This window comes from Falco rusticolus, chromosome 5 (assembly GCF_015220075.1).
Source record: "Falco rusticolus isolate bFalRus1 chromosome 5, bFalRus1.pri, whole genome shotgun sequence".
Lineage (NCBI taxonomy): Eukaryota > Metazoa > Chordata > Aves > Falconiformes > Falconidae > Falco > Falco rusticolus.
In genome coordinates, this window is record NC_051191.1 from 9,386,211 (window position 1) to 9,413,806 (window position 27,596).

At 38.0% G+C, this 27,596-nt stretch overlaps 1 protein-coding gene across 1 annotated transcript in view; it reads left to right on the top strand.

Annotated features, from left to right (window-relative positions):
- Nucleotides 1–27,596, top strand: part of CADPS2 (calcium dependent secretion activator 2) — a 323,439-nt gene that overhangs the window by 89,149 nt on the left and 206,694 nt on the right. The window contains exon 3 of the mRNA XM_037389390.1: nucleotides 19,641–19,973. Coding sequence (XP_037245287.1) covers nucleotides 19,641–19,973 — 333 coding nt within the window. The remainder of the gene's footprint in view (nucleotides 1–19,640; nucleotides 19,974–27,596) is intronic.

Here is a 27,596-nt window from a genome sequence, read left to right on the forward strand (position 1 = left end):
TCTGCTCAGAACTACTTCTTGTTCCTAGCATTTTATTAATTTGCAGAGAATATTGAATAAGGCTATTACTGGTCATGTTACACATCATTATTTTGATGACAGAGACAGTGTTAATGTACACACATACAAGAATTAAAACTTGATCACTGGAAGAACTCTTAGTTTAATGGTATTTTGGAAGATAATTGGACAATTCCAATGCCTTTGCACCTTTTTCCAACATTCTGTAGCAGAGATCTTAAAATTCCAACCAGAGATAGCAATTTTCTTTTTTTAATGAAAGGTAACACCACACACACGCACACACTTTTTTGCTTTTAGATACAGTTAATCACAATTCTGTTCTGTGCTTTAATAGCGTATGCTCTGTGTAGTGTGTAGCTCATAATTCTTATATGAAGACACAAGGTAAAGTGCACCCACTTAAACACCTGCAGGAATAAAAAAAGGAAAGGTCAGGGGAGGAGAGAAAGCCACCTCTCTGTGCTTGGGGTACACATCTGTAGTATATTTCTTTCCTATTCCTGTTCGCAAGATTAGAAGATAGAACTTTTTTTTCTGCAATGTTCCCAGAGTTACCAGCTTGATAAAATGAGAAAAACTTAATTACTGTCCTCTGATCCTAATTGAAATACCAGAAGATGTCATCCAAAAAGATGAGAAAGTCAATAACTCAGTTCCATTGGGGTTTAGATTGATGACATTGATTTGTTCTCTACAGCTATGTTGGAATCAGAAATTCATATTGCTTACATAGTATTTAGACTAAAGTCTGTTCAGTATAATGGATTATTTTGAAGCTTTTGCCAATCCTTCAGTTGTTCCTTCTCTGAATAATGCTGCAAAATGGAAGCCCAGCCACATGTTTACTCAAATTTAAAAAAAAACAAACAAAAATACTAAATTAAGCATACTGAATATGAGCGTAATAGCTGGAAAATTCTAGCAAATTAGGATTCTTAAGCTACTTCTGGACTGGAACCTTCCAGTATTTGACAACGTAACAACCAAACTGCCTTTTTTCTCCCATTGTGACTTGCTTACCAGATAACTTGATGGGCAGAATGTTCAGAAACGGGCACTGTTCATCAACAGTGATTTTGGTGAAGAAAACAGTGGTGTGGAGGATGTATCTGGTTAACAGATAAACATATCTGGTTAATGTCTGGTTAACGCCTTTGTTCCACTTTGTGGTTACTTCTGAGTGTGCCTGGGCAGGCAAGAGAAAGGGACCTGGCTGCATATCGGTGGCTGCTGAGCATTGGGTCAGGGGAGACCTCTGATGAGGGGAACTTCGTCTTCCTGGATGGAAGATCTTCTAGGGATCTTCCAGTAGGGAGCATATCCAGCCTAACAGGCAATAAAGAGGAAATTGGCTTTCCTGAGGACCAGGAAGCTGTTGAAAGTTTCTAGACTATGAAACAAAACTGTGGGGAAAGGGGTCTGCCTTGAAGGGCTGCTGGACAGGAGAGTTTTGAGTTCAAGGACTGTTTTATCTGGATTAGCCAATGGATCTGAGTTCTTGATATTCAAAGTTTCCTTCTTCTAGATTACAGTTTCAAAATTTTTTTTTTAAAACATAGCTGTAGAACTTGGAAGCTTTGGTATTTTCTGATGTACTCAATTTAAACTGAACTCAGAACCAAGTTGTTAGAGTCTTATCTCAAATGGCATAGGTGAAGGTGGCTGCTATAAAAGTAATATCTTTTAATTAAGTACAGGGAAGAATTTCTGGAATGCTATCATGAGTCTTTATTGACATTAAAGCCAAGATCTGGTCAAACTTCAATATAAATCTGTTTGTGTTGTGACATTAAGACATAACTGCCTTTGCTGAAGTTTTAATTTAGGGTTTGTTCAAACCTAGCAGTGGCTGCTCAGCTGGAGGTAGTTTTATTTTGGTGTCAGTTGTTCTTTGCATCTCAAAAGATCAAAGGCCAAGAGTGACAGTGAGGTTCTCCTCCCTTTTGGCTATGTGTTTATAAGCTGTGTGTATAATCGTTTCACTGCCAGTCTTTTACTTGACGACATTGTAGCTTTAATTGCTTCCTGATTACAAGAGTGATGCTGCACCTTGCTCTGTGCCTGGAAGCTCCAGGTTTTTTGGTATTATTTAATGCAGACAGATTCCAAATGCAGCCTGCCAAACTATGTATTATCTTGGAAGTTAAAGATGTTGAACTTGGCCCTGTCAGTGTGTGAAGAAGTACCGGCCAAAACCAATTGGATGCGCTGAGCGAGGAGAATGAGGGCAGCTCCAGGTAATGCTGAGGCAGCTTTCTTGTGTTTGCTGTAGCTTGCATGCATTGTTGTAGATGCGTGCATGTTCCTAGTTGTGGCTGCTCAATTAACATGTGCTCTGGGACGTGGCAGTGCTGCTATGCAGCATTATTCCAACATTCTGGGCTTTGTAGTTTATATCTAACGTTCTTGTAAAAACTCTTTCCTCCTTGACTTGGCAGTAGAGAGTTCTTCACTTTTTTTCTCATATTGGGCAACTATGGACTGACTTTGTGACGACAGCCAGTATTAGGCTTACCTTCTAATGGGCTGCCTCCTGTTAGAGTCTTGTTACTTCTCTTAAACTTTTTCTCTTACCTTTTCAAATTCACTAGCCTTTTGCCTGTCTCATGATGTATGGGCTCAGTTCTTAGCGTAACAGTGAGATAATCTGAATTGTTTCACTGAGTGGAAGCATTAATCCTTCAACAATACCATCAATACAAATTCTAAACACGTGGCTTACTGCTTTTTTACTAACTTGATTTTTTTCATTATTTAAATAGTGATTTATATATGCAGAACACACAGTAAAATCATCTGTAATCTAAGTGTCTTGGAAGAGATAATCGTTTGTAGAAGTGACCATGATATGAGGTGGTTTTGGTTGTCATAAAACTTATAATTAAAATTAAAATTAAGAAACTTGAGAGATTATTCTGGGCTTTTCAGACCATCAAATTAGAAAGTCTGTGTTACAAGATGTCAGAAGGCTCTGAGTATGAGTAATGTGTTCCAGAAGTTGGCAGATGAAAAGTGCAAATGTTTCAAAAAAGCCTGATGCAGGATTTAGTTATCTTTTTTTATGAAAACTACCTAGATTAGTGCAAGTCAGCTTTTTAGGTAAGTGGGAAATATGTTTTCAGAATAGTCTCGAAGAAGCTGTAATAAAAGTGGAAAATCTTATGTATTAGTGGAATTCTGAGTAGAAATTGAGTGGAATAACAATACAAAAACTAAAATGAGAAGAATTCGTGATCAGACTTTGGATTTGCAGTGTTTAGGATTTAGAGGTGACAAGAGATGCACGCTGTTCTCTCTGCACATTAAAAATGCATTAGGATGTTGACTAATAGGCTAGTCACAATAACCAAATAACTTTGAGCCTTATCTTGTCGTAAGTAGCACTGTTTTTACAGCAGGAGGGTAATGTTTGTTTGTTTATTACATTTGACTTGTATACTATTTGCATTTCTTGCCAAAGCGCTTGACTGGCTTAGCTTGAAAATATTTTGGAGTATCTGTATAGTTACTACTGGCATTTAAAAGAAAAACCTAAAATATAAGTATACCTTCATGTATCTTTCTAGTTTATTGAAACCAGTGTCCGTAATTGCAGAACAGAGAAAGAGATGAAGTCTTGTTACTGCAAATTTGAAACCAAACGAGGAGCAAACTGCAAAAGGAAATCTTTTCAACATCATGGTGGTGGTGGTGGTTTTCCTTTCTTTTTCCACCCTCAGTTCTCTACCCCGTACTCATTGCTGGGAACTGTGAAGCAAAAAGGTGTTGGGCTTTGGGGTTTTCAGTGCAAGGGGGGCTCAATTGTAAGAATTCTATGAAGATACTTTTTTTTCCCCCCTGCTTCTGTGTGTAATTGTCCAGCAAAACTGCAGGATCTTGAAATACACTGGTTTGATAACTAGGTTTTGTCCCTTGGTAAACAAGCAAAGTTATCTCTAAGAAAGAGGTTTCTCTACTCTGTCATAATTTCAGGCAGCCCCATTAAATGCAAAGAAAGTTTCATATGTTGTTCTGCTATTACCAGCACCTCCCTTCAGAAGCACAGAAAAGGAAAGGCATCAATGTGGAAATGCTGAAGGAGGAGATCAAAGCCACATGGGCAGTATCTTCCCTGTTGTCCCAGCCTGGGTGTAGATTTCCTTACCTCAACTGTACAATTCCTTTGGACTTTATGAACAACGAGGGCACCACAGAGGGCAGGGGCTGTGGGAGCTTGGCAGGTGCCAATTGCTTCTATAGAAGGTAAAGGCAGTAACTGGCCAGCGTGGCTGTAGAGAAGTCTGCAGGGAAGTTACTGTTCACTCTTGTGTCTTAAATTGTTTGCTCAGTTAAATCCTTGCCATAGAATATATTGCTAGCAAGACAAAAAACTGATGACGGTATAAAATAAATAAAAAAAAAAATTGAAGGTGATTCTGACTTGAGATGATATATTGAAAAGCAATCTTTAAAATGGTCTGGAGAATACTGTAGTGGAGTGAATTACTGTTTTCAAAAACTTAAGTACTCTAAAGAGAGAGCAAACTATGACTAAGAAGCCTCAAAGTTACCATTAAAGCTATTTGGACCTTGACATATAATTGGAATGCATAAAAATATTCTAATTTATAAAAGTTTGCACTTTGCATGCTAAAATCTAGAGGGATTAAACTGCAGACCAAATGTTCATTAATCTTCCCATTGAAGCGTTGCTGTCTGAAGTGTAGCCAGCTGGGTGATTATTAAATCTAAAGAAGGATTTAAGATTCAGAATGCATTTTGAAGCTTTTATGTGTATTATAACTTTTCTACCAACACCATAAACTGATCACCCTTGTGAAAAATTAATCGAGGAAAATGTATTGTTGTTTTCTGACACACAAAGATTACACTTTATAATGGGGGTGAGAAGGGAATGTATTTATGATAACAGCTGACTTTTTAAGAAATTCGTATTGGAATAAAGGTATTTATAAGACTACAGTAAACAGCTAAATCCTACATGCCAATGGCTTGGTGTCTAACAGCTCTCTATAGCCTCTGTATCACTTTCCAGAATAGAAATGCATTATAATGAGTGATGAGATGGTATTGCTGTAAGGGAAATGTCCAGACAAATAATAATGCATTTTAAGTGTAAAAACAAAGCAAACAATTCCCCAAGCACTCCAATTTTCATGATGCATTGTCCCTGCCTGCCGTTGCACTCCTACTTCGTTACTCATGTCTTCCTCTTAAAACAGAAATATTTAAATTACAGATTGCCGGGGGGGGGGGGGGGAGGGGCAAGGAGGCAATTTCTATAACACCAAATAGGTTGTCATCACAAAGCAAGTATTATCTATTGCATCAGCTTGCAATTAAAATTGATGGTGGTGTTCTATCCTTTTTCTCCCAAAAGTATTCAAAGTTTTCTGTTTAACCAGTTTAGAAACTTCTGGAAAGCATTTGCATTACTTGCCTTGAGATGCTTTGTAAAACAGTCTGGACAGTGAATCTTTGCGAGCTTCTCTGCCCTCATTGTGGAGAGAGAGGTGCATCCAATGACTGCTTCAGAGTAGAGCCCGCATTAAGTTGTCCTCTGGATGAGCATGCCCTTTCCCAGCACATGGAAAGGGATCTAATAGGGTGAGTTGCATACTAAACATGGGTTGTAGGACTGTTTGTTCTTATTCTTCTCTGAATGGTTCCTTTCTCTTAGTGCATAAGTACAGATGGAGACACAATACTAAGACTTTTCATTTTTCTCTTTGCTGAGACTTTAGCGATTGCTAAGTTGTGAACTAGATGGAGTTTTACTCCTTTATCTTTTGATTTGCATCTCTTCTTTATTTACTTGTCTCCAGTCACAGCTCTTGATGTCTTGATGTTCAGCTTCTTTGTTCTTACTTCCATCATTTTAGTAATGATGGGATTTTTTTTAAATAATCATAGTGGATTATCCTAGCAGCTGTTGGGTCACACAGGAGCCAACAGGTGCAGACAGCCTTTCTTTTTAGTTTTGGGGTGGGAAGTACGCAGCTGTGGTTCTGTCTTGGAGATCTTTCTCTCTGCCACTTCTGCACATGACATCTAATTCTCAGGAATACTGTTAAAATGATGCCATCTGTTATGGGATCCAGAAGAAGTTTTTTTCCTTGGATGGAAAGGGGCTATGTATTGCTTCCTTGAACCCTGGGGATCATAGTAGGAGAAAGATGCTATGTTAAAAAGTAAGACATCATCAGTAAAACTTAAGAGGATCTACTCTTGTCTTTGTTTTCCAGTGACTATCCAAGTTTTGCAGTATTTATGGTATGTCAGTTCTTTTTTGGTTTCCTTAGACCGCAGAGTGAACGCAGTGCTTTAACCTTTCTCTCCACCCAACAGTGCCCCTTCTACCTCACCAAAAGATAAACCACCAAAACTAAATAGTACATGGAAAGAAAGGGACAAGTTAATTGTGACACTTTTTCGGTTGCTAAAGCAGAGACACACAAAAAAAAAAAAGATGTTTCAGGTGGCTTCAGCCCAGTTTCTGTTCGCTCATGTGCTTTTGGAACATTCATTTGTACTGGCAGAATACATAAATTGGACATGAAAAAGTGATCTCGATGAGTAAAAAATTCTATCCTGAAACAGTGTCCTTCTCATTTTAAATGGAAGTACTCGGGGAATGTGGAATAGGAACTGAAAGGATCTCAGCAAAGCTACGCTGACTATAGGCTGCCTGGTAGTATTATGTTTAAAAATAGAGATATAGTAGTATGTTCATTCAAACTAATAACTATTAATCCATACTTTGTTAACACAGGAGAACATTAATGATAATAGGGAAATGAAATAGCTAGTTGTTTTCATCTCTGACAAAATGAGCTCAGTGCAATATCAACGATGAAAACTGTCACTTACATAACTTTCATTTTTCAGGCAAGTAGAATAAAAATTAGAACAAGTGACTCTAGAGGAAAATTCAGTGAAGGACTGTTTTCCCTTCTTTATTGTACTTGCTCATTTACTTCACTTTTTCTCAAAGTTAATGCAAGTAATTGGATCTTATCTTTAGAAAAATTGTATCCTAAGAGATAAAAACTGTCATAAGAGATGAAGTGCTAGTTTTGTTGTATTTTGTACTGCATTAAATAAACACCAAAAAGTCAGCAGACTGAGGAGTTCCTTAGCAAGGCAAATGGAAATGTGGGCTGTTGATTTTGAACAGCTGTGTGTTTTGCTCACAGTTGCAGGTACCAAAGGAGGTAGTTATGCATAAACTAATCATCATCTGTGATTGTGAAATAAATACACTAAGTAAATGTTTTTTCTTATCTTTTTGGTATGACCATGTTTACTACGCATTATTTTTGGGTATATATGTTTCCTTTTTGAAGTCTGTTTCTTTCAGTCTTCAGTTTCTTCTTTCTGCTTGATCATCTCTAGCTGCTTTTGTTGTCCTTCACCTTCTTCCCTCATAATCAGGGTTGGACACCTTCCTTCTGGAATTTGTTTGCTGGAAAACGAATGGGACCAATACTGCAATGAAAATAAACCTTTCCTCAGTGATATCTCTGAGGCACGCTGTGTTACGTGTTCAAGTTAACAGCCTTTTTCTGACTTGCGGTAGCTAAAATAGACCCTTTGAAATTCTTGCCACCTGGAGCTTTCTGTTGGTCCCCAAAGGGAGGAGTCCTGGTCAGACAAGATCATACTGGGGAGCAAGTTTTCAGGTCTTTTGTAAAGAGGGAGGAAAATCTGGAAGTATTGTGTTGATGGGCTCCTAATGCTTGCTGAATTTCACCTTACTAACCAAGAAAATGCACTTTGGCAAAAAGAGGCTTTGCAAATTACTACTTTAACCAAGTAGATAGTGATGGATACAGCCAAGGACAGTGAGCGTGTTGCAGCCTTACGCAGTGGAGAAAGAAATTTTTTATGTGGTCAAGGAAAACCTCTGCTTTGTATCTCTACTGAAACAGTTTCATGTCAGCTTTAATTGCCATGTCTTGAATAAACTGGGAAGACAGCATAATAGGTTGTTGGCAACTTGTCTGGATTGGTGACAAGGCAGCCCCTGCATTTAAATTGCAAGCAAACAAATGTCTGCTTCAAAGCATAAACCTCTTCTCCTTCCCTTTGGTGTTGTGTGTTTTTCAGTATAAAATACTTTCACTTCTGCTTATGGTCTGTATCAGTCAATACATTAAAAAGATAGATGCTGAAAACATCTCATGTCTAGCATGGAGTTTGGTTTCTTTTGCTGGGATGGTAATTAGCTGGAGTACCTTTTCTGTTTTGGAACTATTGAACATAATGATCTATTCTAGACCCACTCTGTGCAGTCTCTTCTTTCTCCTGTATCTGAGAAGCCTCTACAGAGAGAGCATGGCTTTTCTAGCAGGAGAGAGCTGTTGGATAGAAAAGTCTAGGGCTGTACAGAAACTGCTGAGTCTCCAGTGACATTTACACATTTATTTCCACAGTTAAATAGGAATGATGAGTGGACCATATAGGTGAGAACTTTAGAGCTCATGGCATTGTCTGCATTAGACTTAGAATATCCTAGCCAGGAGGAAAGCAGTATGCAGAGGGAACAGTGCTTTTTCCCTAGCAGCACGTCGGATAACCCACTCCCATTGCTGAACACAGAATTACTAAGACTTCTAACAGCAGGCTGTTTCTTATCTTCCAACAAACCAAGCATCACAACATTGTGAAATATGCAGATCTGTTTCTGCTGTGCTTTTACCTGTTATCAGCTAATTCCTCCCTGCCATAGACAGCTGGAAGATGAGAAATCATTTTTGTAATTGCATGCTTGTAATTGCCCTCATGCAGCATCTAGCATGAAGGTACTCGAACCTCATCTTTGGGGAGGAGGATTTGCCTCTTTCTGGCTGCCAGTGTTTAATCTGTAGCTGTGGATCAGTCTGCCCAGATCTCGAACCACATTGCCTGTGTGAGCAAAGTCCCTTGGAAGGGAAGTTGGACCGCTTTGGACTGTACATTTGAGATGGTATTTGGAGAATAACTCCTCCAGTGTGTGGGTACCACCTGAGGGCCAATGCCACAGTGCACAAAGTCCCTCCACACTCTCCAGACATCCAGTGAACTCTGCGGCTTGGTGGAAGGGGAGACTGTACGAGGAGGTAGCAAGCAGAGCTATTGCTAAAGTAATCCGCAGCTATGCTCGTACAGACAACGGTAGATAACTCGCTGTGTCTCACCAGGGTGCAAAAACTATTGTTGCTGTTGTCAGCCTTGAAAGGAGGACAAATACACTTGTTCCAAAAGGGCATCTGGATAACTTTAATAAATGAACCCAGGAGAAAACCCTACTTCTGGGTGAAATAGTTTTTTATGGTGATTGTCACTCTAGCTCTGTTTGTTCTTGTGCCCAAGGCACAAACATTGCAGTACATGAGTCTGTGTAACGTGTAGCCTTCAGGAACAGAAACTGGGTAAGACTGGGCAATCGCTTGTGCCAGTCTGAAAAAGGAGGTGAAGAAACAAATCCCAGTACACAGTGTTGTGTTGTGCAATATGCTTACAAGCATGTAAGCCTAGACAAATAGCATGCATTTTAACTTTCAAGAGTTTGGCTTTTGGTGTATTTTTACAGATAGCCGGTTGCTAAGCTGTAAGAAATGTCCAATGTGTATCTGTGATATTGCCCAAAAGACTTGAAGAAAACAAAGTAAACCTTCTAAAGATTTCAACTTGTGATGTTTGCTGAACCATTACTCTTGATAAGAAGAAATCATAGCTTAATATACTCCACAATGGTAGTAGACATAATTATTTTTTTTTAAAAAAAGGAAAAATATTAAATTAAGGTCATGCCTCTTCAGATGACGGTGGTTTATTACTTCAAATTTTATTTCCTTTTCTCACCTTAACATAATGTGATGTTTTAAGGAGGTTTTAACAGGAAAGTATTTTTGTTTCGTTTTAACTAAAATTTAAGGAATTTTTTACTTCAGTATCCCCACCCACCCACCCCTACCCCTCCCTGAATTACGGAAAACTGTACAGTGTAGTACACTTGTAGGAGAAGAAACCTGTAATTAACAAAATTATGACAGAAATACTTAAACAGAGAACTAGGACTTTGTTAGTATGATCTCTTAAAATTTGAGTGCCTTTTGCTTTTACTTGAAGATAAAGGACTCTTCTGAAGATTTACACAGATAAAGAAAAATGGCCCTTTAACTCTGATAATTTCATAGAAAAAAAAAAATCAAAATAGTGCCTGGAGGATGTTTGGATATTTCTAGGGGGTGAAAGGGAACAGGAGAGGAAGAAGACCTGCAAGCCAGTTGTATTTTTTTTTCTAAAAACATTAAAAATATTTCTGATTTCAAAATACTGAGCATATCTCAGTAAGTAGCTCAATTTTAACTCATGTTCAGCAGCCAGTAGTTGTTAAACTGCATTGGTAACTATTGGTATTTTCTTAGAATATAAATGCTGTTTCACTGGCTAATGCAGTAATTTGATTCAACTGGCATTAAAATAATTAATATATACCAGTAACAGTAGTAGCTGCATAAGGTATTTATTTTTCATCCAAAATGATCTTGTTCTTCTGATCAGATTAGACTGAACCTAATCTAAGCATCGATTTCACATTTTTTGGAGGGTTTTTCTATTTCTACCCAGACTCTCCTAAGTGCAGTGGGAACATCGTATCTGAAACAATGTTTATTTTCTGCAGCTCCAGAGTATAGCAGCAAACCGCGTTGGTTATAATATATGTTAATTCCTATTAGGCATAATCCTTTGTTCTTAGAATATGTAGTTATGGCAGCTGTTCTTGAATCTGTCAGGTTTCTTGCACCTTCATCAAACTAGCCCCATCCTTGGTGCGATGCATTGTGTGATTTCAGAATACAGTAGAACTACTGAGGGTTGTGTGAGCTGATCCCAGAGAGCGTTGCTCATGCTAGCGATTGAAATGGGGAATATTTTTATTCCTGTGGAATGGGAAGGACTTTAAGAAGTGGGTGAGAGCTGTTGACTGCAATGAGAATTGTGAATGAGCTTTTGTATGAGAGGCTTTGAGGAGCTGCTGCAGTGGCAGCAACAGTGCTGTTTAATATCACACAGTAAATGTCCTATGTTTTGTTTTTCATCAAGTAATGCTTCTAGCACAGCATGATAATGCATTTCACATTGAATTTTTAAATAAGAAACTTATTTCAATTCCTTTTAGTTTCTAAAAAGATAATTACTGTCTTCTGCAGAAATTTTAGAGCTCAATTTAGGCCTGAAAGTTGCTGGCTATTCTAAAACATTTATCCAGTGTGTCATAAATTTCAAGTGTTCTGGTAACTGTAGAAAGCACATCAGGACCTTGAGTGGAGAACACATCAGAAAAGCACATCTGAAAAGCATTCATAAACTTGAGTGTTACTTAGACTTCTGTCAAAATCCTTTTTGCCCTTGTTCAGTCTTCATCAAAGAGGTACTTAGGTTCATTTATATTTTTTTATTTTTAATTGACAATTTCCAATATGACATAGTTGCCATTAATCTTAATATAGTTCTACTTTTGTTTCAATCAAGCTTAAAGTAAAAAATAACCTTTAATGCAAGAATGATTCCTTAAGGACAAAATGCAGCCCTTGGTAGTTGTGTATCTGTGTCTGGTTGATGGGGTTCTCCTGAAGCATCTCTCCAAAGAGAAATATCTGTAAGCCTTATCTGACAACCTGTTTTCTTAGTTATATGAAAAAGTTCAATTTTAACATTAGTACATTTTAAGGATGCCCCAAACATCAGTTGCAGTTGGTATGGATAATTGTGGAGACCTACGTAATTAACTAGTGGGCTCATCAGTCTTTGTGAGCCAGTGTAGGAGAGACAATGTTTGGCCCTTGTATAACTATACACTTATGATTTGTATGGAATATGGTTTGATAGCTCTGGAAACACTTGCAAGGTGGAAATGCATGATGTTGTCAGAGGCTGAATTTTCTTTATATGCCTTACAGTGAAATTTGCTCTTTTTTTTTTTTTTTTCCCTGAGAGAGATTAAACTAAACTTTAAAGGTTTATGTGGGGGCATTAATAATCAATGATTGAATGATTGTACAATGAAATTATTGTGTAGAAAGTAACAATGACAAACAGGTGAAATTGGGGCAGTGGTTGTCTTGGGGACAGTGGGTCTACCCTCACATTCACCAAAATCTTTTGAGTCTTATTTCTCTGCAGTGGGCACAGGAGATTGATGTGACAGCACTACAAAACATGGGAACTGAAAGTGTATCCCACCTGCCCAAGGAGAATCCCGCTGGCTTAAAGGGCAGTAGTGCCTGCCGTTGCTGGTGGGCATAATACGGTGAAGCAACACAACTCACAGCAGACTGAGCCTCTGTGACAGCCTTCAGCTCCAACTGGGAAAAAATGCACTTAAAGTGTGTTTCTTCATGACCAGGGTGTGACTGGGGCTTGGAGAAGAGGGGCCAGATCCTCCCAGTGGTTATGCTTTGCAGTCTTGATGGTGCCCTGTCTGCTTTGATCACAAGCCCGTGGGTTGGGAGTTGTTTGCGTAAGAGTTGTTCCAGACTGGGAGGGACAGTGTGGGAGTCAGCATCTGGTGGAGTCTTTGGAAGAACTTCACCATTAAAGAATGTGTCCAGGTTGGTGGTGCTACCCAAATGACCACGCTGCAGTGCTTGCAGCTCCTTAGCAAGCTCCAGGAGGCCAACAGAAAGAGAGCTGGATAGTCCTAATTAGAAGGAGATAGAGTACTTTCACAAGCGAAATAAAGTTTGCAGCATCACTTGGAGCAATTGGTGCAATCATTTAAAAATGACCAAGCGTAGGTAATGAAGCATTTCCCATGTTCTACATCAGTGCAGAGGATGCTGTTACAGCTGTGATTGGTAGTCTGGAAGACAGGGACGTTTTATGCATAATTCAGAATGACGTGCAAGTAATCGTAGAAACAGAAGTAGAAAGCTACCACAGCTCCTGGGTGAACTATTACTTAGAGGCCCTCTCTGTGTATAAGGACTGTGGTGGTTTATTCCACCTTGTTCCAAATGGGTGATTTAGATTGCTTAAAGAACCACTGTCAAAAGTATTAGCAAATGTGGTTTTAATATGATACTGTAAAAGCGTGGCTTAACAAAGTTTGATTGCAAGATTCACACTGTTACTTTACGGCACAACCACTTTGAACAGTGATTCAGAACTACCAAGGCACAAATCAAAGTTACCAAGACCCAATCAAAGTTAACATATTACAAAGTTATGCGCAGTATCGATCTCTTACCAGTAAAAGTCATGCCATTGGTAAAAGGTCTCTCTGCCTTGAGGAGCAACCTTCACAGGCATCCCAGCTCAAGGAGAGATCGCTGCTGTGCAGCCAGCCTGCTTAGCCAGGAGAGCCAGAGAAGGCTCACTGAGGCTGTCCTGGTCATGGAATAAAGTGGTTGGCGCCCAGTCAGTTCACATGCAATGGGAAAGGTATACAGGGACTCCTTGTACTCACAACTTTCTTTGTTCCTTGATAAATGAGTCTTGGAAAAGCCACCTGCTATTCATCTATTAATCACACGGTCATCATTGCAAGCTCATACAGATAAATGCTCATGGAGTGACTGATCCTTTGTGGGTTTTCAGAGAACAGATTGGAACTAGAGGAGTTCTTGGCCCAGCTACCTATGGTTCAGGCCTTTACCTCCCCTGCAGCCTGTACCAAACTATTGCTAGTTTGGTTAAGAGGCCGAATGTGTCCATTACACACCTATTACTGTGCTGGAGTATGCAGGGTGCCAGGAATTTGTATCCAGTAATGCCAGAACTTAAGTGAAAAAAGCTGTTAGGCATCTTGAACTATGTGTTGTAAGGAAAGGTGATAGGGAAGCGGATTCAGATAATGTCTAGTATGTATAGAAATTTACTGTCCTAGAGACTTAGTATGCATTTTGAGCTGCAGCCATCTTTTCCATGAGACATGCATTGAGCCCTGGTTGTTAAGGCACAGGACGTTTCTCGACCGTAAATGTGATCTTGTGTAAAACGAAGAATCTCTAGCTGCTCTTGTGGCAAATGAAATTCCTAATGCTGTTTTGCTTTATGAAGAGGAGAATGTTGGTGCAGTTGCACTGCTAGAAGGTGCACAGGGGCCAGATGTGTAAGGCGTTTTCTTTTCAGCGGCTGAGGAATTGTTTCTGTGGTCCTTCTGCCCTTCTCTGTACCTGTTTGAATTTCAAAAAGCAAACATTTTATCAAACAAAATCCTCTGTTACCACACAAAACTTGTACTCAAAACATAAGAAGCAATAAGTCATAGTTGAATTGAGTGTCTCCAAAATGGTTAATGGATGAACATGACTGACTGCAATGCTCTTCTCTGTGTGTGTGTATATACACATGCATTACATACACACATGTGCTTTTATATATATATATATATACACACACATACACACACTTATATTCCCTGAAACTAAAATTGCAGTTTTCACGTGGTTAATAAGAAGGCAATTTTATGTTGAAAAAAGTGCTCCATTATAAATTATTACCTACAAGACCAAGGATTTTTATTTTCTAGCACTGGGTATACCACAGATGCAAGTGGTGTTCTGCAAGAGATTTGTATTGTAGACACAACATTTTTGCAACAAATAATATGGGGGGGTTGGGGGGGGTGGTAGTGGTGGTGTGTGCTTTCTGTGTTTTAATTTGGAAGAGAATGTTAGTATGAAAGTGAGATTTTGATTAAAAATCCTAACGTATGTATATTTTTCCCCTTTGAGGTAATGTACTGTTTGGAGCACACATTTTTGTTTTCTTGGTTTTGCAGTTCTTTATTTAAAAGGGGGGATGGGGTGTGTGGCTTAGTTCATAAATTTTCTCTTTATCAAATCCTTTTGCAAAGTTTTCTCCCAGAGAATGAAAGAACTTGTAAAATAATTCGGTCAGTGCAAGCTTAGTGTGTTGCCAGCTGGTGCTGTGCCTGCAGCTGAGTCAGGCACTGCTAGAACTGATACATAAGCAAGTAGCTGAAAGGTTGTGTTTTACTGGTATGTGTAGCAAAATTACAAAATGTTATTTTTTTTGGTTAATAACATCACTTATACAAACTGCTAGAAACATTACAGATATTTGTAACTGTTGTGTTGGATTTTTTTCTTCCAAACTGGCTGACCTTAATAGAAAACTCTCATCAGCATGTGTCTTTCAAATGAGAGAAGGAGAGAAAACATGTATAAAAGTCTGTAATGCGTGGCCTGCTGGACCTTATATTTAATCCCTTTACAAAGAGAAGGCGAAGGTTATCTACAATCGAGTTTATGCAAACTCTTTTGCATATTGCTTATGTTTTTTCTAAGCTTTACAGTACTAAATGAGAATATCCTGTTTGTGTTACCTGCATATATAATTAAATTTGGTGTGATGATTGATAAATAGAAATGTTATTCAAGGGATATGTGCTAGAAGATGTAAAAGCAGTTCTTAGTTTAATATTTTCACTACTTTCTTAAGCTGTAAGCACTGCTAAATGATGATTTTTCATCTTTAAACAGAAATACGGTTTTAATGTAAGTAGCTAGTGCTGAAGATGATTTTGAATTAAGCTTTTTACTACTAGCATTTACAACAAATGAAATTGTGTATGTGTAATGATTAGAAAAAAGTTAATTTAAACCATACTCCAGGACATAAATGCAAATGATAATGGTTACTGTAATTATAAGGGAAGAAGAAATTAAGGAATTTTGGTTTTTAAAATTCTTTACCTGATCATCTTTGACCAGTTATGATGTGAGAAGAACTTTATCCATCAAAGACTGTACGTATGGCTCAGTCCAAGAGTATATAGAAGGGCTCTAAATAACGTGAACTGAAAAAGATGCTGACTTAGATTCAAGGAATCAATAACGATACTAAAAGCTCAAATGCTGACTGACAAAGAGTGTTACTCCATGATTTCATTGAAAAGTCCAGAAAACACTGGCAGAAACAGGGAAGCCTTCATTAAAAATACTTTCTCTTATCAAATTATTTCTAAATAATACAAGGATTTCCAAATGATCACAACTGATCTGCCAAATCTAGTTCTCTATAGAAATAGATTTCTTTGTCCCCCCAGTAACTTCTTCAAGTACATTTTACATTCAAACCTCTTAATTTTATTTTTTTTTCCTCTCCAGTTCCCCCCTAGTTTTGAGAGACATGAGATAATATTTTAACACTGAAGGTTTTTGAATGATTATTTAATTAGATCTAAGTCTAATGAGCAGACAATCCAGATACAGGAGTAAAGGGAAGAAGAGCCGGCAATTTAGTGACCGTACTTAATTAGTATTTTGCTTTAAAGATGGATGGCAACACAAACCTTTTCTCTGATGGGGATTATTGGGCTGTGCGTATAATCCATATTGAAGAAAAAAATATGGACTACATTCAGACTACCTCAAAGGCTTATATATTTCAGTGTGAAAATTAATGCTTCCAGGGAAGTGCCACCAGTATTGTAAAGCATGTATGTGTCCCTGAACTCTGGGCCTGCAGATACTTAGCCAGATGGGCTTTCTGGAACAATAGTGGAAATAACTGCTCCATCGGCATGAAACTGGTGGCAGACCAGTCTCCATATAGTAGCAATTCCCATAAACTTCTCTTTCGATTAGAAAAAGGAAAAAAAAAAAAAAAAAGCACCATAAAACAGCTCAGAAGAGCTTTGAAACTGAGAAGACAGAACTCAAGAAATATAACTGAAGCAAAGGATTTTGCATTTAACATGAAGTGTACCATATGTCTTTCAGGAACAGGAATAATGAGACATTTAATAGCTTTTTAAATGCATCTTACAGTGTCAAATTTGAGGCACATATGGTACACTCAACCGAATTTCCATTCTCTTATGGTTTTCTGTTGCAAACAAAGCATTAAAAATGGAGTCTTTCTGTTCAGATGTTACTATTACTTTTTAATTATATCAAGTACAAGTAGTTAATTTCAAAGATGATGTTACATTTTTTTTCCCCTCAGGAAAAATTTTGGTAAATAGCCACTCAAAGAGGATTCATGCGCTAAGAGCTTTAGGTCCAACGGATTCCTTTTCAGAACCAACCATGTACTTTCTGTAGTATGTTATTTGCACCTTGGGTTTATATTTTTAGTAATTCCCTTTAATACCCACCATATCTTTTGTGAAAGAATTATTTGGTATAATTTTTGAAAATTTAATAAAAATACAGTTTTGCGACCCAAAACACTCAGAAGGGAACATTTTAAGGTTAGGGCTACATGCTCATTGTATTTTGTATTTTTATTTGTTGTTTTGCCCAGCATGAACATGCCATCGTTTTGTCAATGTTGCAGGCACCAAGTGTTAAAATAGGTGAGTGTTGAAAAAATGAAACGCTTTTTTCCTGCAGTCTCCTAGAAAATCAACTTCAAAATCAGAAATAAATTGTGAATTAATCTGTTTCATAAGTCATGGGGGGCGCTAGCAGCTTTTCAGCCCCTGCATTCTGCATTAATGGTTTTGAATAACATGACTGAAAGAAGGTGTTGAAAGGTGAATGATATTCTGATGGCCTTACAGTGTGTATTTTGCAATATTTTAAATTATCTTTTAATTAGAATGATCCAGTTATATTAGCAATACATACAGTCATGTAATCTTAGATAAACATTAGATTTTTTCTGGGGGGAAGAACCTATAAATACTCTTAATTTCACTATTTCCTGTGCACCTGCTTTCTCTCATTGGTTGTGCAAACTAATGTGATGGAAGAATTAATGTTGTTTACAAACAGTACAAAGTAGCTGAACTTGGGTTTAGGTCATCTTTTTTAATTGGTTTTTTTTATTTGCTTTCTAGTGAAGCTGTTGGAATGAATCAATTGTAATTGTGGACTGTTAAAACAAGGAAAGGTTTAATATCCTTGTACCTGTTTGTGTTGAATAGTTTTATTGCTGAGTGGAATTTCTGATTATTATTTGTTTTGAAACGAGATTCAATATTAGTGTAGCATTTTGAGGAAATTAATATCAGCATTAGTTGACAGTAACCATGTCAGGTCCCATTACGGATAAGAATTTAACTTTGGATGCTTATGTTTCCAAAAAAGGAGATTCATCATGGTACAGTTAGAGCATAAAATGTGATTAGCAGATATTGGTGATGTTTTTTTTGGAATAACCTGTTTAGGCAAGTACTTTTAGGCTTAATCTACTGCCTTCTGTACGATGTCAATTAGAATATCTGTTGAAAGATGTAATTTGTGAGTAACTACCTTTTAAAATATGCTACAGGGAAACATGCATCAAGCAGCACTGGAACTGGAAGATAGTTTTGTGATCTCTTTCCACCCATGTACTCCCCTCTGCTCAGCTTTTTAGCTCCTCTTCTACTCCTCTGCTTTGTATTTTCCAAATGAAGCACAGCAGTATTTTAAGTCGGTTGTTAGGTGCGCTATCTTCCAACACACGGCAGCACATGGAGTCAGAGCTCTGCTGTGCTATCATCTCCATTCATTGTGTTTTCGTAGCTCTTGGTGATTAAAATGACTATCTGAAAATGCACAGTTAACTCATCTTCCACTTCATAGTATCAGATTGAAAAGAGCAAACAGTCAGAAAGGTGACGCAGAGGAAATCTGTTTGGACTACGTGGCATCGCATCTGTTCTTGGCAGTTCAGCTGTGCTTGGGGTGTTGATGTGGCAGTCAAGCAGCCTCCCAGCAGCCAAGCCCTGCAGGGTTGGGGGGGCCTCAACCCATCTCCCCCTGCTGCAGGAGGCCAGGTGGTTCACCCCAAGTTATCTGTTCGTGAAAGCGTTTATGCATGATGCAGTTTATCCCTTGTCCAAGGCACACATCAGTTGTTTACAGGGCTGATCGTGCTGCAGTGGTCCTCTTTTTGTTAGCTGAATTTTGTAGAGGAACGGTTTCATGAGACATGCTACTAGAAATGAGCTGGCCACGCATTGTGGCTGGAAAAGTCAATTTTGCCAAGGCCCATGTTAGAAGAAGAGATGAATGCAACCATCCTTGAACCCTGAGAAGTTGTTACAGAATGCTGATGCTGATTTAATGGGTCTGTTGTTGTAATTTGGATGTCATATCTTAAAGTACGGGTACTTGGGAAGGGTTTTTTGTGTTGGTTTTTGTTTGGGTCTTTTTACAGAGAATCCCATATTGTGTCTTCAGTGTTGTATCTGCAGTGGTAGGTAGAACCAGTTTTGTGTCTTTGAGTCTTTCTCCTCTCTGTTATGAATATTGATTGTAGTGTTCTTTTTTTCTGGATTTCTATCTAATCTTCCATGACATTTTTGGCTGGCTTCAAGATCATATTTTAATTCATGCTCCAGAGTTTTGAGACAGTGTAGGAAAGTTTTAAATTAGCTGCTGTTAATTCAGACTTAATTCTGGGTTAGCTATGTGAATTTGTGCATAAATACTTAAAAAGCTGCTTATTTTAAGCATGTAATCAGTGCAGAAACTTACTTCTCCAATGTGGTCACTCGTTTCTTCATGAAAAATATAGCAAACTTGGCCTGTATAACTCTTCCATTATAAAGCAAACTCACACAGAAGCAAAACACTAGCTTGTAATGCTTTTATAAGGAATTGTCTTGTGTTTGTGTCCGTGCCTAACTTTTCCTTTTTTTTCCTCTTCTTTTATTTTGAAAGGTATTTCTCAAGAGTGACCGGGTTGCAAGAATGGTCCACAGTGGAGGATGTTCTGCAAATGACTTTAGAGATGTTTTTAAGAAAAACATAGAAAAGAGAGTCCGAAGTTTGCCAGAAATCGATGGATTAAGCAAAGAGACAGTGTTAAGTTCTTGGCTAGCCAAATTTGATGCCATATACAGGGGAGAAGAGGACTTTTGCAAACAGCCGAATAGAATGGCCTTAAGTGCTGTATCGGAGCTGATTCTGAGCAAGGAACAGCTTTATGAAATGTTTCAGCAGATTCTAGGGATCAAAAAATTGGAACACCAGTTGATATATAATGCCTGCCAAGTAAGTATTGGTGTCACTCGGTTCTGTTGTGTCCAAAATACCTTCTCTCCCATCCCCCACCAAAAGGTCAAGTGCTTCCTCCCTTTGAGTAGAAGCCTTCAGTTTTAAGTACATCTCCACAGTCTGAGGAGATGAGACCCCCTCAGAAAGGAATCTTTGCATCATTTGGTTGCTGGACAGCACTAGGAAAAAGGGTATGCCAGAGTATATGGTAGTTATGCTATGGATATCCTGAGACCTTTTACAGTGTCACAGCTCCAGTGATACGGGTGATCGGGTGATCTTCACAAACTGTGCTATGATCTGTGTACCTGCATACCCTCACACAGATCACGTACGTATGTACCGACATTTGTGTATGTGTGAACATCTTTAAAAGAAATTTGCTGACGTAAATAGATATGTGACAGGTGTCTGAATTGAGGATGCTCTTGGCGATCCAGTGTCTAGAAGGTCGGTATGGTAGAACTCAACGTGCACCATTTCAAACACTATCTACAAAGCTAATTTGCACATTTTTACTTTGTTATTTTAAGGGATAAAAATTATGTTCCCCATAAATTGCTGAGGCCAAGACAAACAGTCTTTTCAGAAGGTGTGTTTGGATTTATATGTATAATCTGTGGTTAATCAGTAGTGTAAATCGTATGTAAAAATATTTTATCTGGCCAGTCTTCACAGTGATGCAACTATAAATTAGCAATTACTTAAGGAGGAAAAACCTGGAAAAAGCAAGGTGGTTTTGAAAGTCTTGCAACGAACCAGCATGGATGTAGCATTTAAACTGAGCTCACACAGCTTTCTGCACTGTCTATAAAATCATACACCAGACTACAGCTAAGCTCTTTCCCATATATTATGCTAAGATGGGCTTGTAGTCATGGGCCATCTGAATACAGGAACAAATGAGGAATCTCGGACATTGTTGCCTACTTCATTTATGGATTAATGAAGTCATGTAACTGTTCTGTGATTGAAACATCTGTGCTGTTTAATGTTTCTCAGGGTCATAGATCCAGCTTTCATAATGAGAAAGTGTAATACTTTATTCTGCATCCAATTATGAGGACTCCCTGTTTTCATTGTGAGCTGTTTACTAACAGGGTGGAAGGAAACTTCTGAACGAACAGTTTTGAATGGAAAGAGTTAGAAAATATTGCTTCTTTTTTTCCTGTTTGACCAATCTTTTTCCTTTTGCCTCTTGTAAATCGTGAAGCTAACCTCTGGGATATGCAAGTTGGTAATGAAGTGAAGCAGCACTGAAATCCTGGGGGATAATCCTGCCTATTTGCATTTTTTTATATACATTAGAACATAGAAGCATGGGATAATTCAGTCTGGAAAAGACCTCAGGAGATCATTCAGTCCAACTTGCTGCTCAAAGCAGAGTCAGCTGTGAGAACAAACCAGGTTACTGAGGGCTTTAACCAGTCAGGTCTTAACACTTCCAAGAATGGAGACAGATTGCACAAACTGTCTGGGCAACCTGTTCCAATGCCTGAAAACATGAAAAAATAGCTATTTTCTTCCCCAAAACTAGATAACCCATTGCTTATAGTAGAAGCTCCCTCCTCTGGTGATTGATGGTTGCTAAATCTTACTTTATATGTCACTGTGAATGGTCAAAATCTGCTGTTAGTCTGCATTGCGCTAGAGGAACACAAACAATCGTCAGTATAGAGCTTTGAACAATTAAACAAAAAAATAGTTCCTTTAGTCTAGAAGTGGTTCTGATGATACCATCCACTAGGTTCTTGTCTCTGTATACTTGAAGGCTTCTTTATTTTCATTCTTAATTGTAGGACTGTTGATGGAACAAAACTGGTTGGCAAATATCAACAACCTGTTCTTGGTTCATAACCTACAGAAAGACTGAAACCTCACATTGACTCATTTTTGTCTTTGACCATGGTAGAATTTTGAGCATGGGATGATTTTCTTTCCAATTTTTTGAATTGCCAGTTAAAGAGGAAATAATCTTGTAGGCAGGTGGGAAGGGAGAAAGACTGACTGATCATCCTGATTTGTGCAAAGATGACTCAGTGGAATTAAGGGAAGACTTACCTTGCTCTTCCTGGTTGTGAGCACTGAAGGTTGTAAAATCTCCTGTTCGTGTCTCCAAAGTACACATTGTTTATTCTGGATTCACAGAAGTATTGGAGGACAGGAAGAAAGGGAGACTTACTTCTTTGGGTGCAGATATAGGAGCGCCTACATATTCCAAACTGGGAAGAATGGAGAGTGAAAGAGGCTTCACGCCTGTTTCCTTCTTGTTTGGGGTTCCAGCTTTCTGAAGTTTTTAGTTTTCCAAGGCAAGGATAAGATTACTTTGCTAAAGCAAAAACTTTCATTATGTACTCCAACAGAGTTGCTACCAACCATACATTTCATATCCTGTGCCTGTGGTCCAGTCAAGCACATAATACGCCAGAGGTATGAGAAGTCATCTGTTGCAAAGAAAAAGACAACAATCATAGCCTTCCCAGGCAGCATATTGCAAGCAGCAACCAATCTCTGATAACGTCATGCATTTTCTTCTTTGGCAAAACCCCTTATTTCTCATTATAGTTTTAATAAATATTTTAGTTTGGGCTGTATCTTATTCCTTTCTATTCACTGTGTATTTATAGAAGATGAGATGAAGTTACACTCGAATTTCAGTCAGCACCAGTAGTTTTTATTCTGCCCTAGAAGCCTCTATCCATCTTCGTATGAAAATGCTCACTTTCATTTCCCTTTGCCACTGCTGTTTAGAATACTAGAGACTGGCAGATAATGATAATCAATAGTGTCTGGGAGCAATGAGATAAGTGAGAGTCCAAACAGATGTTAAAATTGTATTTTTGATAGAGGTTTTGATGAGTTGGCTTCTAGCCTGTGCTTCTAGCAGAGAATCAGATATATGAAATTCTGTATATTTTGCAGCTCTGTCAAACAGCTGCCCTTAACAGCAAATCTGTACAGTTATAATTTGCGCAGAAAACTCTGTCTTTTTCTTTCTCCCCCCTTTTTTTTGTTCCTTCCAGCCCTTTGGAAATAGGAAACAGAAAAATGTCTTACAATGTCGATGATAAGAGTAAATTATCCTGTACCTACAGGGCTGCTAAGCAGACAAGGATGCTATTTGTAACAGCAGGAAGTATTGTCTGCCAGCCTCCTCCTTGTGACTTTCTCTGCATTTAGAAACTTTTTTATTGATTTTCAGCAGGTTTTGCTCCCCAGCCTGTTCTAAATGGAATGTTCCCTTCAACTCTTAAACCCTTGGTATCTTGCAGCAGCTCTGCTAGGTGTGGGTTACTGTGGGACCCCGTGCAGGTTGCCAATCTCCATCCTTTTTGTGATAGCAGTGAGAAACTGCATTTGTTTAATCAGCACAAGAACTTAATAAAAAAATAAAGGGAATAGTAATAGACCAGCTTTCTGACCTGTGGACATGATAGTCCACATAGCTATGAGAATTATATGCATTTTTCTTTGAAGAACTTTTTGTCACAATCATGTAACATAGGCTAAATGCCTAACATTGTCCTTAGGTAGTGAACGTTAACAGGAGGATCACATTAGAATGTTGAAGATGACTTCTATGATCTTGTTTTCAACTTTACAGTTTAGAGCAAGGCCAGCAACTGCTGCCAACCACCTATATCTCTTTGTGATTAAAAGATTCAGTTTTGTAAGTTTTGTAAGGTAACGCTTTCATCTGATTTTTATTTACGTTGTGTTACCTTGAGCTGTATTTTATGATAAAGAAGTGATTTCCAGTTAGTTGGGACTTAATGAGCTTCTTGAGTTCTTTCGAGATGCCTAGCCGCAGTATGTTGTTACAATTTCTTTGATTTATAGAGATCAAACATGATACAGACTTTTTTTTTTTTTTTAATCACTGATGTAGAGGATAACTTTGGCACAGAAAGTCAAACTGAAAGTCAAAGTCAAACTGACGTGTGGTAATGTACTATTATTACATCACTCCACCAGTACCAGAATTTCTGTACAAGGTAAATCGTAACTGCACAGAGTTTATTGTATTTTGAAAGTACCTTTATAAGGTTGACTTTTTTGGCTGATCTAAACCCTTTGTCTTGGGTGTGGGGAGATGAGAACAACACTGATTTTCATAATGAAAGAATTCTTGCAAGTCACATGCTCTTTTCTGACAGGTGATAAACAATTTTGGGAATAATGTAATAGTTTTGAGGAGAATTATTTGCTAAGTCTTCTATTACTGACTTTTTGGGAATCAACCACAAACTAATTCTTCTGGAAATAGCTTTAGATGGTACTTCGCTGCAAGATATAATTTTCTGTTCAAAAGCCTTATATTGCATCTGGTTCACATCCTTTATTATCTTTAGCTTTTACAAAATATAACTCTTTGTATAAATGTCTAACATTGAGAATGGTGGACTATATTGTATCTTCCGTAATAAATTTTTGTGGTTTTAATTATGAGAAATTTTTTTGTCAAGAATTTCTCCTGAAGTGCAGTCTGCTTATGGTGCTCAATACAACTGGACTGTTTCACCCAGCACTTCACTGAAGTCCAGATAATTATGCAGTTTTGGAAATAAGTCAAATTAAGGGCAATTTAATTTGCAACAAGGCCTTCATGACTTTTAAATGTTTGTAGTTCTGAACCTTTCCTCAGTAAAATAATGGAAAGTAGCGCAGTTATGTCACAGAATTTCCCATACTTCTGGATATTTTTCTTAGAAACTTTCATACCTTATACAAGTTATAAGGACAAATGCAACTTTATGAAGCACAAAGAATAATGATATCTTTGTACAGAAAGTTTCAATCTGCAGTTGATAATCATCTTGAAGTAATTAAAGAAGCGTTGAGATCCCCTTTAGTAGATAGACCAAAACTTAAATAGATTCATTACCTCTTTGAGGCAAGACACAGGAAAAAGAATTGGTTTGGGCAGTAAACTCTAGAATACATACTGTTAAACAATATGTATAGCTGAGTCTTTTTAGTCAAAAATGATACTGGCTCTGTGTGATGTTATAATGTGACCAGGGCTTCAGCTAAGACAGTATCTTTCTGATGTTCATCAGTGAGCATCGTTACTATACCTGATGCAACAAAGTAACTTCTGGAAAATGTTGGCAAGATCCACCAGTGTATTTTTCAGGTAGCATCAGGTGTTAGATAAGCTACCCACTGATGTCTTAAGCATTTCTCTGGGCTGGAAATGTAGTTTTGCCTGTCCAAAGATATTCCTGCTCCCCTATATAGAGTTATAGTTAGTATTCAGGTGCTGACTGCATTTTTATATGATAAATGCGAGTCTAGACAGTTTCTGCAGCTATGATGCAATTAACAATATGCTTCCTTTACAGAACAGGTCAGTGCTTTAAAATTGTCATATATATCTGTCAACCTGAAAAGTGTTTCATGCCTTTGATACCTGAAATGTTCACATTTCAGGTTTCTTCACGCACAACTCTATTAGTTTCTAGTATCTGTAAATACAAGAATGTGTCTTCTCTCATGCCACCGCCCTCACGAAAAAATCTGCTTTCTGATTGATTTTTATGTGTTCTTCAAGAAGAAAAAGGGCCAGCTGTTGTCTGTTCTTGGGTTAGAGCAGAGTAATTCAAACACTTCGATAGATAAATAAGTTGTCATTTCTCACAAGATTTTAGATGTCTCTTCTTCAAGAGATGTCACTCTTGATTACACGCACGGAGGAATTTAATATGAAGATATTTCAACAGTTACCTTTTTTCAGATGTGGGGTTTTGTGGGGTTTTTTTTGCTGAGGTGCTTCGTCTTTTACATCCATTCCAGACATCTGGAAAGGTCTTGCTCCAGACAAAAGTTTCAGTGTTTTGGAAAAGAGTGCTGCAAGCTCAAATATTCCTCTTAAGGTTACTTCTGTAATGATATTGTGAGAAATCCAGAGCTAAGCTGAACTGTGTGTGTCAGGCTGGTTTGGAGTTTCATCTTAATAATGTGAGTTCTGCTGAAAAAAGAAGTCTTGGAACCCCCCAAGTGATTCAGTTCTGTTAACACACACTGATGGCATTTAAGTGGGGGGCAGGGTGGAGTTTTAGTTCCTGTAAGCAAGTGGGTTTTCTCTAATGAGTTTTCTTCGGGAAAAAAGTCTCTGATTGCCCCAAAGGGTGTTGATTTGTTCTCATCTACTCTAATGATAGAAGAATGATGGAAAGAATATTAAAGCATCCTCCAAGAAGCAAGTTACCTTTTTAGTATGTTTAAATATCTGACTCTGAACAACGTTAAAAAGCCTTGCAAGTTACATAGTGGAGAACTACTTGGAAACATTTTTATTTGTAGTTGAATATTGAGAAAATACCAGAAAGAAATGGTGTGTTGGTGACGGTAATGCATTTTCAGTACTTGAGAATTTCAGTATCCTTCTTACATTCAGCTATCGGGTGAGAAAAATTGGCCTTGACATCTACATTTAAAAGGAAAACTTGAGTGGGACATCTGAAAGGCATGAAAATACCCAAAAGTTTAGTTGTTCAGTACAAGTGTTGAGAAAAAACATTGAGGGATAGTTTTTCACTTCCAAGACAACATTTACATGTGGATTTTTCTATCACAGAGCTTGCTTTGTGCATATGTGGCTTCTGTCCTTCTGTTTTGTTTTGCACCTGCATGAAGGAGTCGGGCATGTGTGGTCTCTAGTAGCCTGAGAGACTACCAGACCAGACTCATAGACTAGTGGATTTACTTGTCCCAAGTTAGCTCCTCCTAGGCTTGTTCTCCTGCGTGTCACCTTCCTTGTCACAAGAGGTAAGCCAGGCTTGACCGAGAATCGGCAGAGAGAAGCTGAGAGTTGCCCATCTCCCTTGCTCTGCCTCACGCCTCCTCTGAGGATTTAAAAAAGCATTGGGATTTTGACTGCGGATCTTTCTTTCAAGCTGTTTTGTTTTCTGAGACTCTCTTTTGCATTCAGTGAATGCAGGAAAACAGTAGCAGAATGGGCATTTTAGGAAAAAAAATAAGGAAATCGGTTTTGGCTTTGTTAAAGCAGATCGTTTTAAGCTGCTTCTGTTTTTTACCTTTCCCTGTGTTTCCTTCCTCTAAAATATTCTTTTGGAACTTCATGAAGTAATTAACGCTGTTTTGACATTCTCTTGAGTTCCAGATCCAAGGGAGTGTAAGCTGCCTCAACACTTGAAGCCAAATATATCCAGCATTTAACTTGCACTTATATTAACATCACCAGTGCATTTGACTCATCATGTTTAATATTACCAGCCGAGGATAAAGTTCCTCTACTTTGGTATTAAGCAATAAAAATAAATCTTTTCTCCCAAAGGCTGTTGTATTATTTTTTTTTTAACTCTTGTTTTTAAGGAGAGATTCTGTGTCTTCAGGTAAATAAATACAAAACAAATAATTTTTACAGCCACGTTTCCAGACTGATGTATAAGCTTATTAATGTGTCTGATTACTGGTTTATATGTGCATTTGAATGAATGCTTGTGAGCAAGCTGAATAAGTTAATGACCCTTGGCATGAATTTGTAAGACATAGTGTTCTGTATTCCCTCTTTATCAATTCAAAGCAAAGCAGTCTTGCTTGGAACTGTCATTTCCATCCCGAGGATCCATTTGATATTTAGGTTTGTCTGCTTCA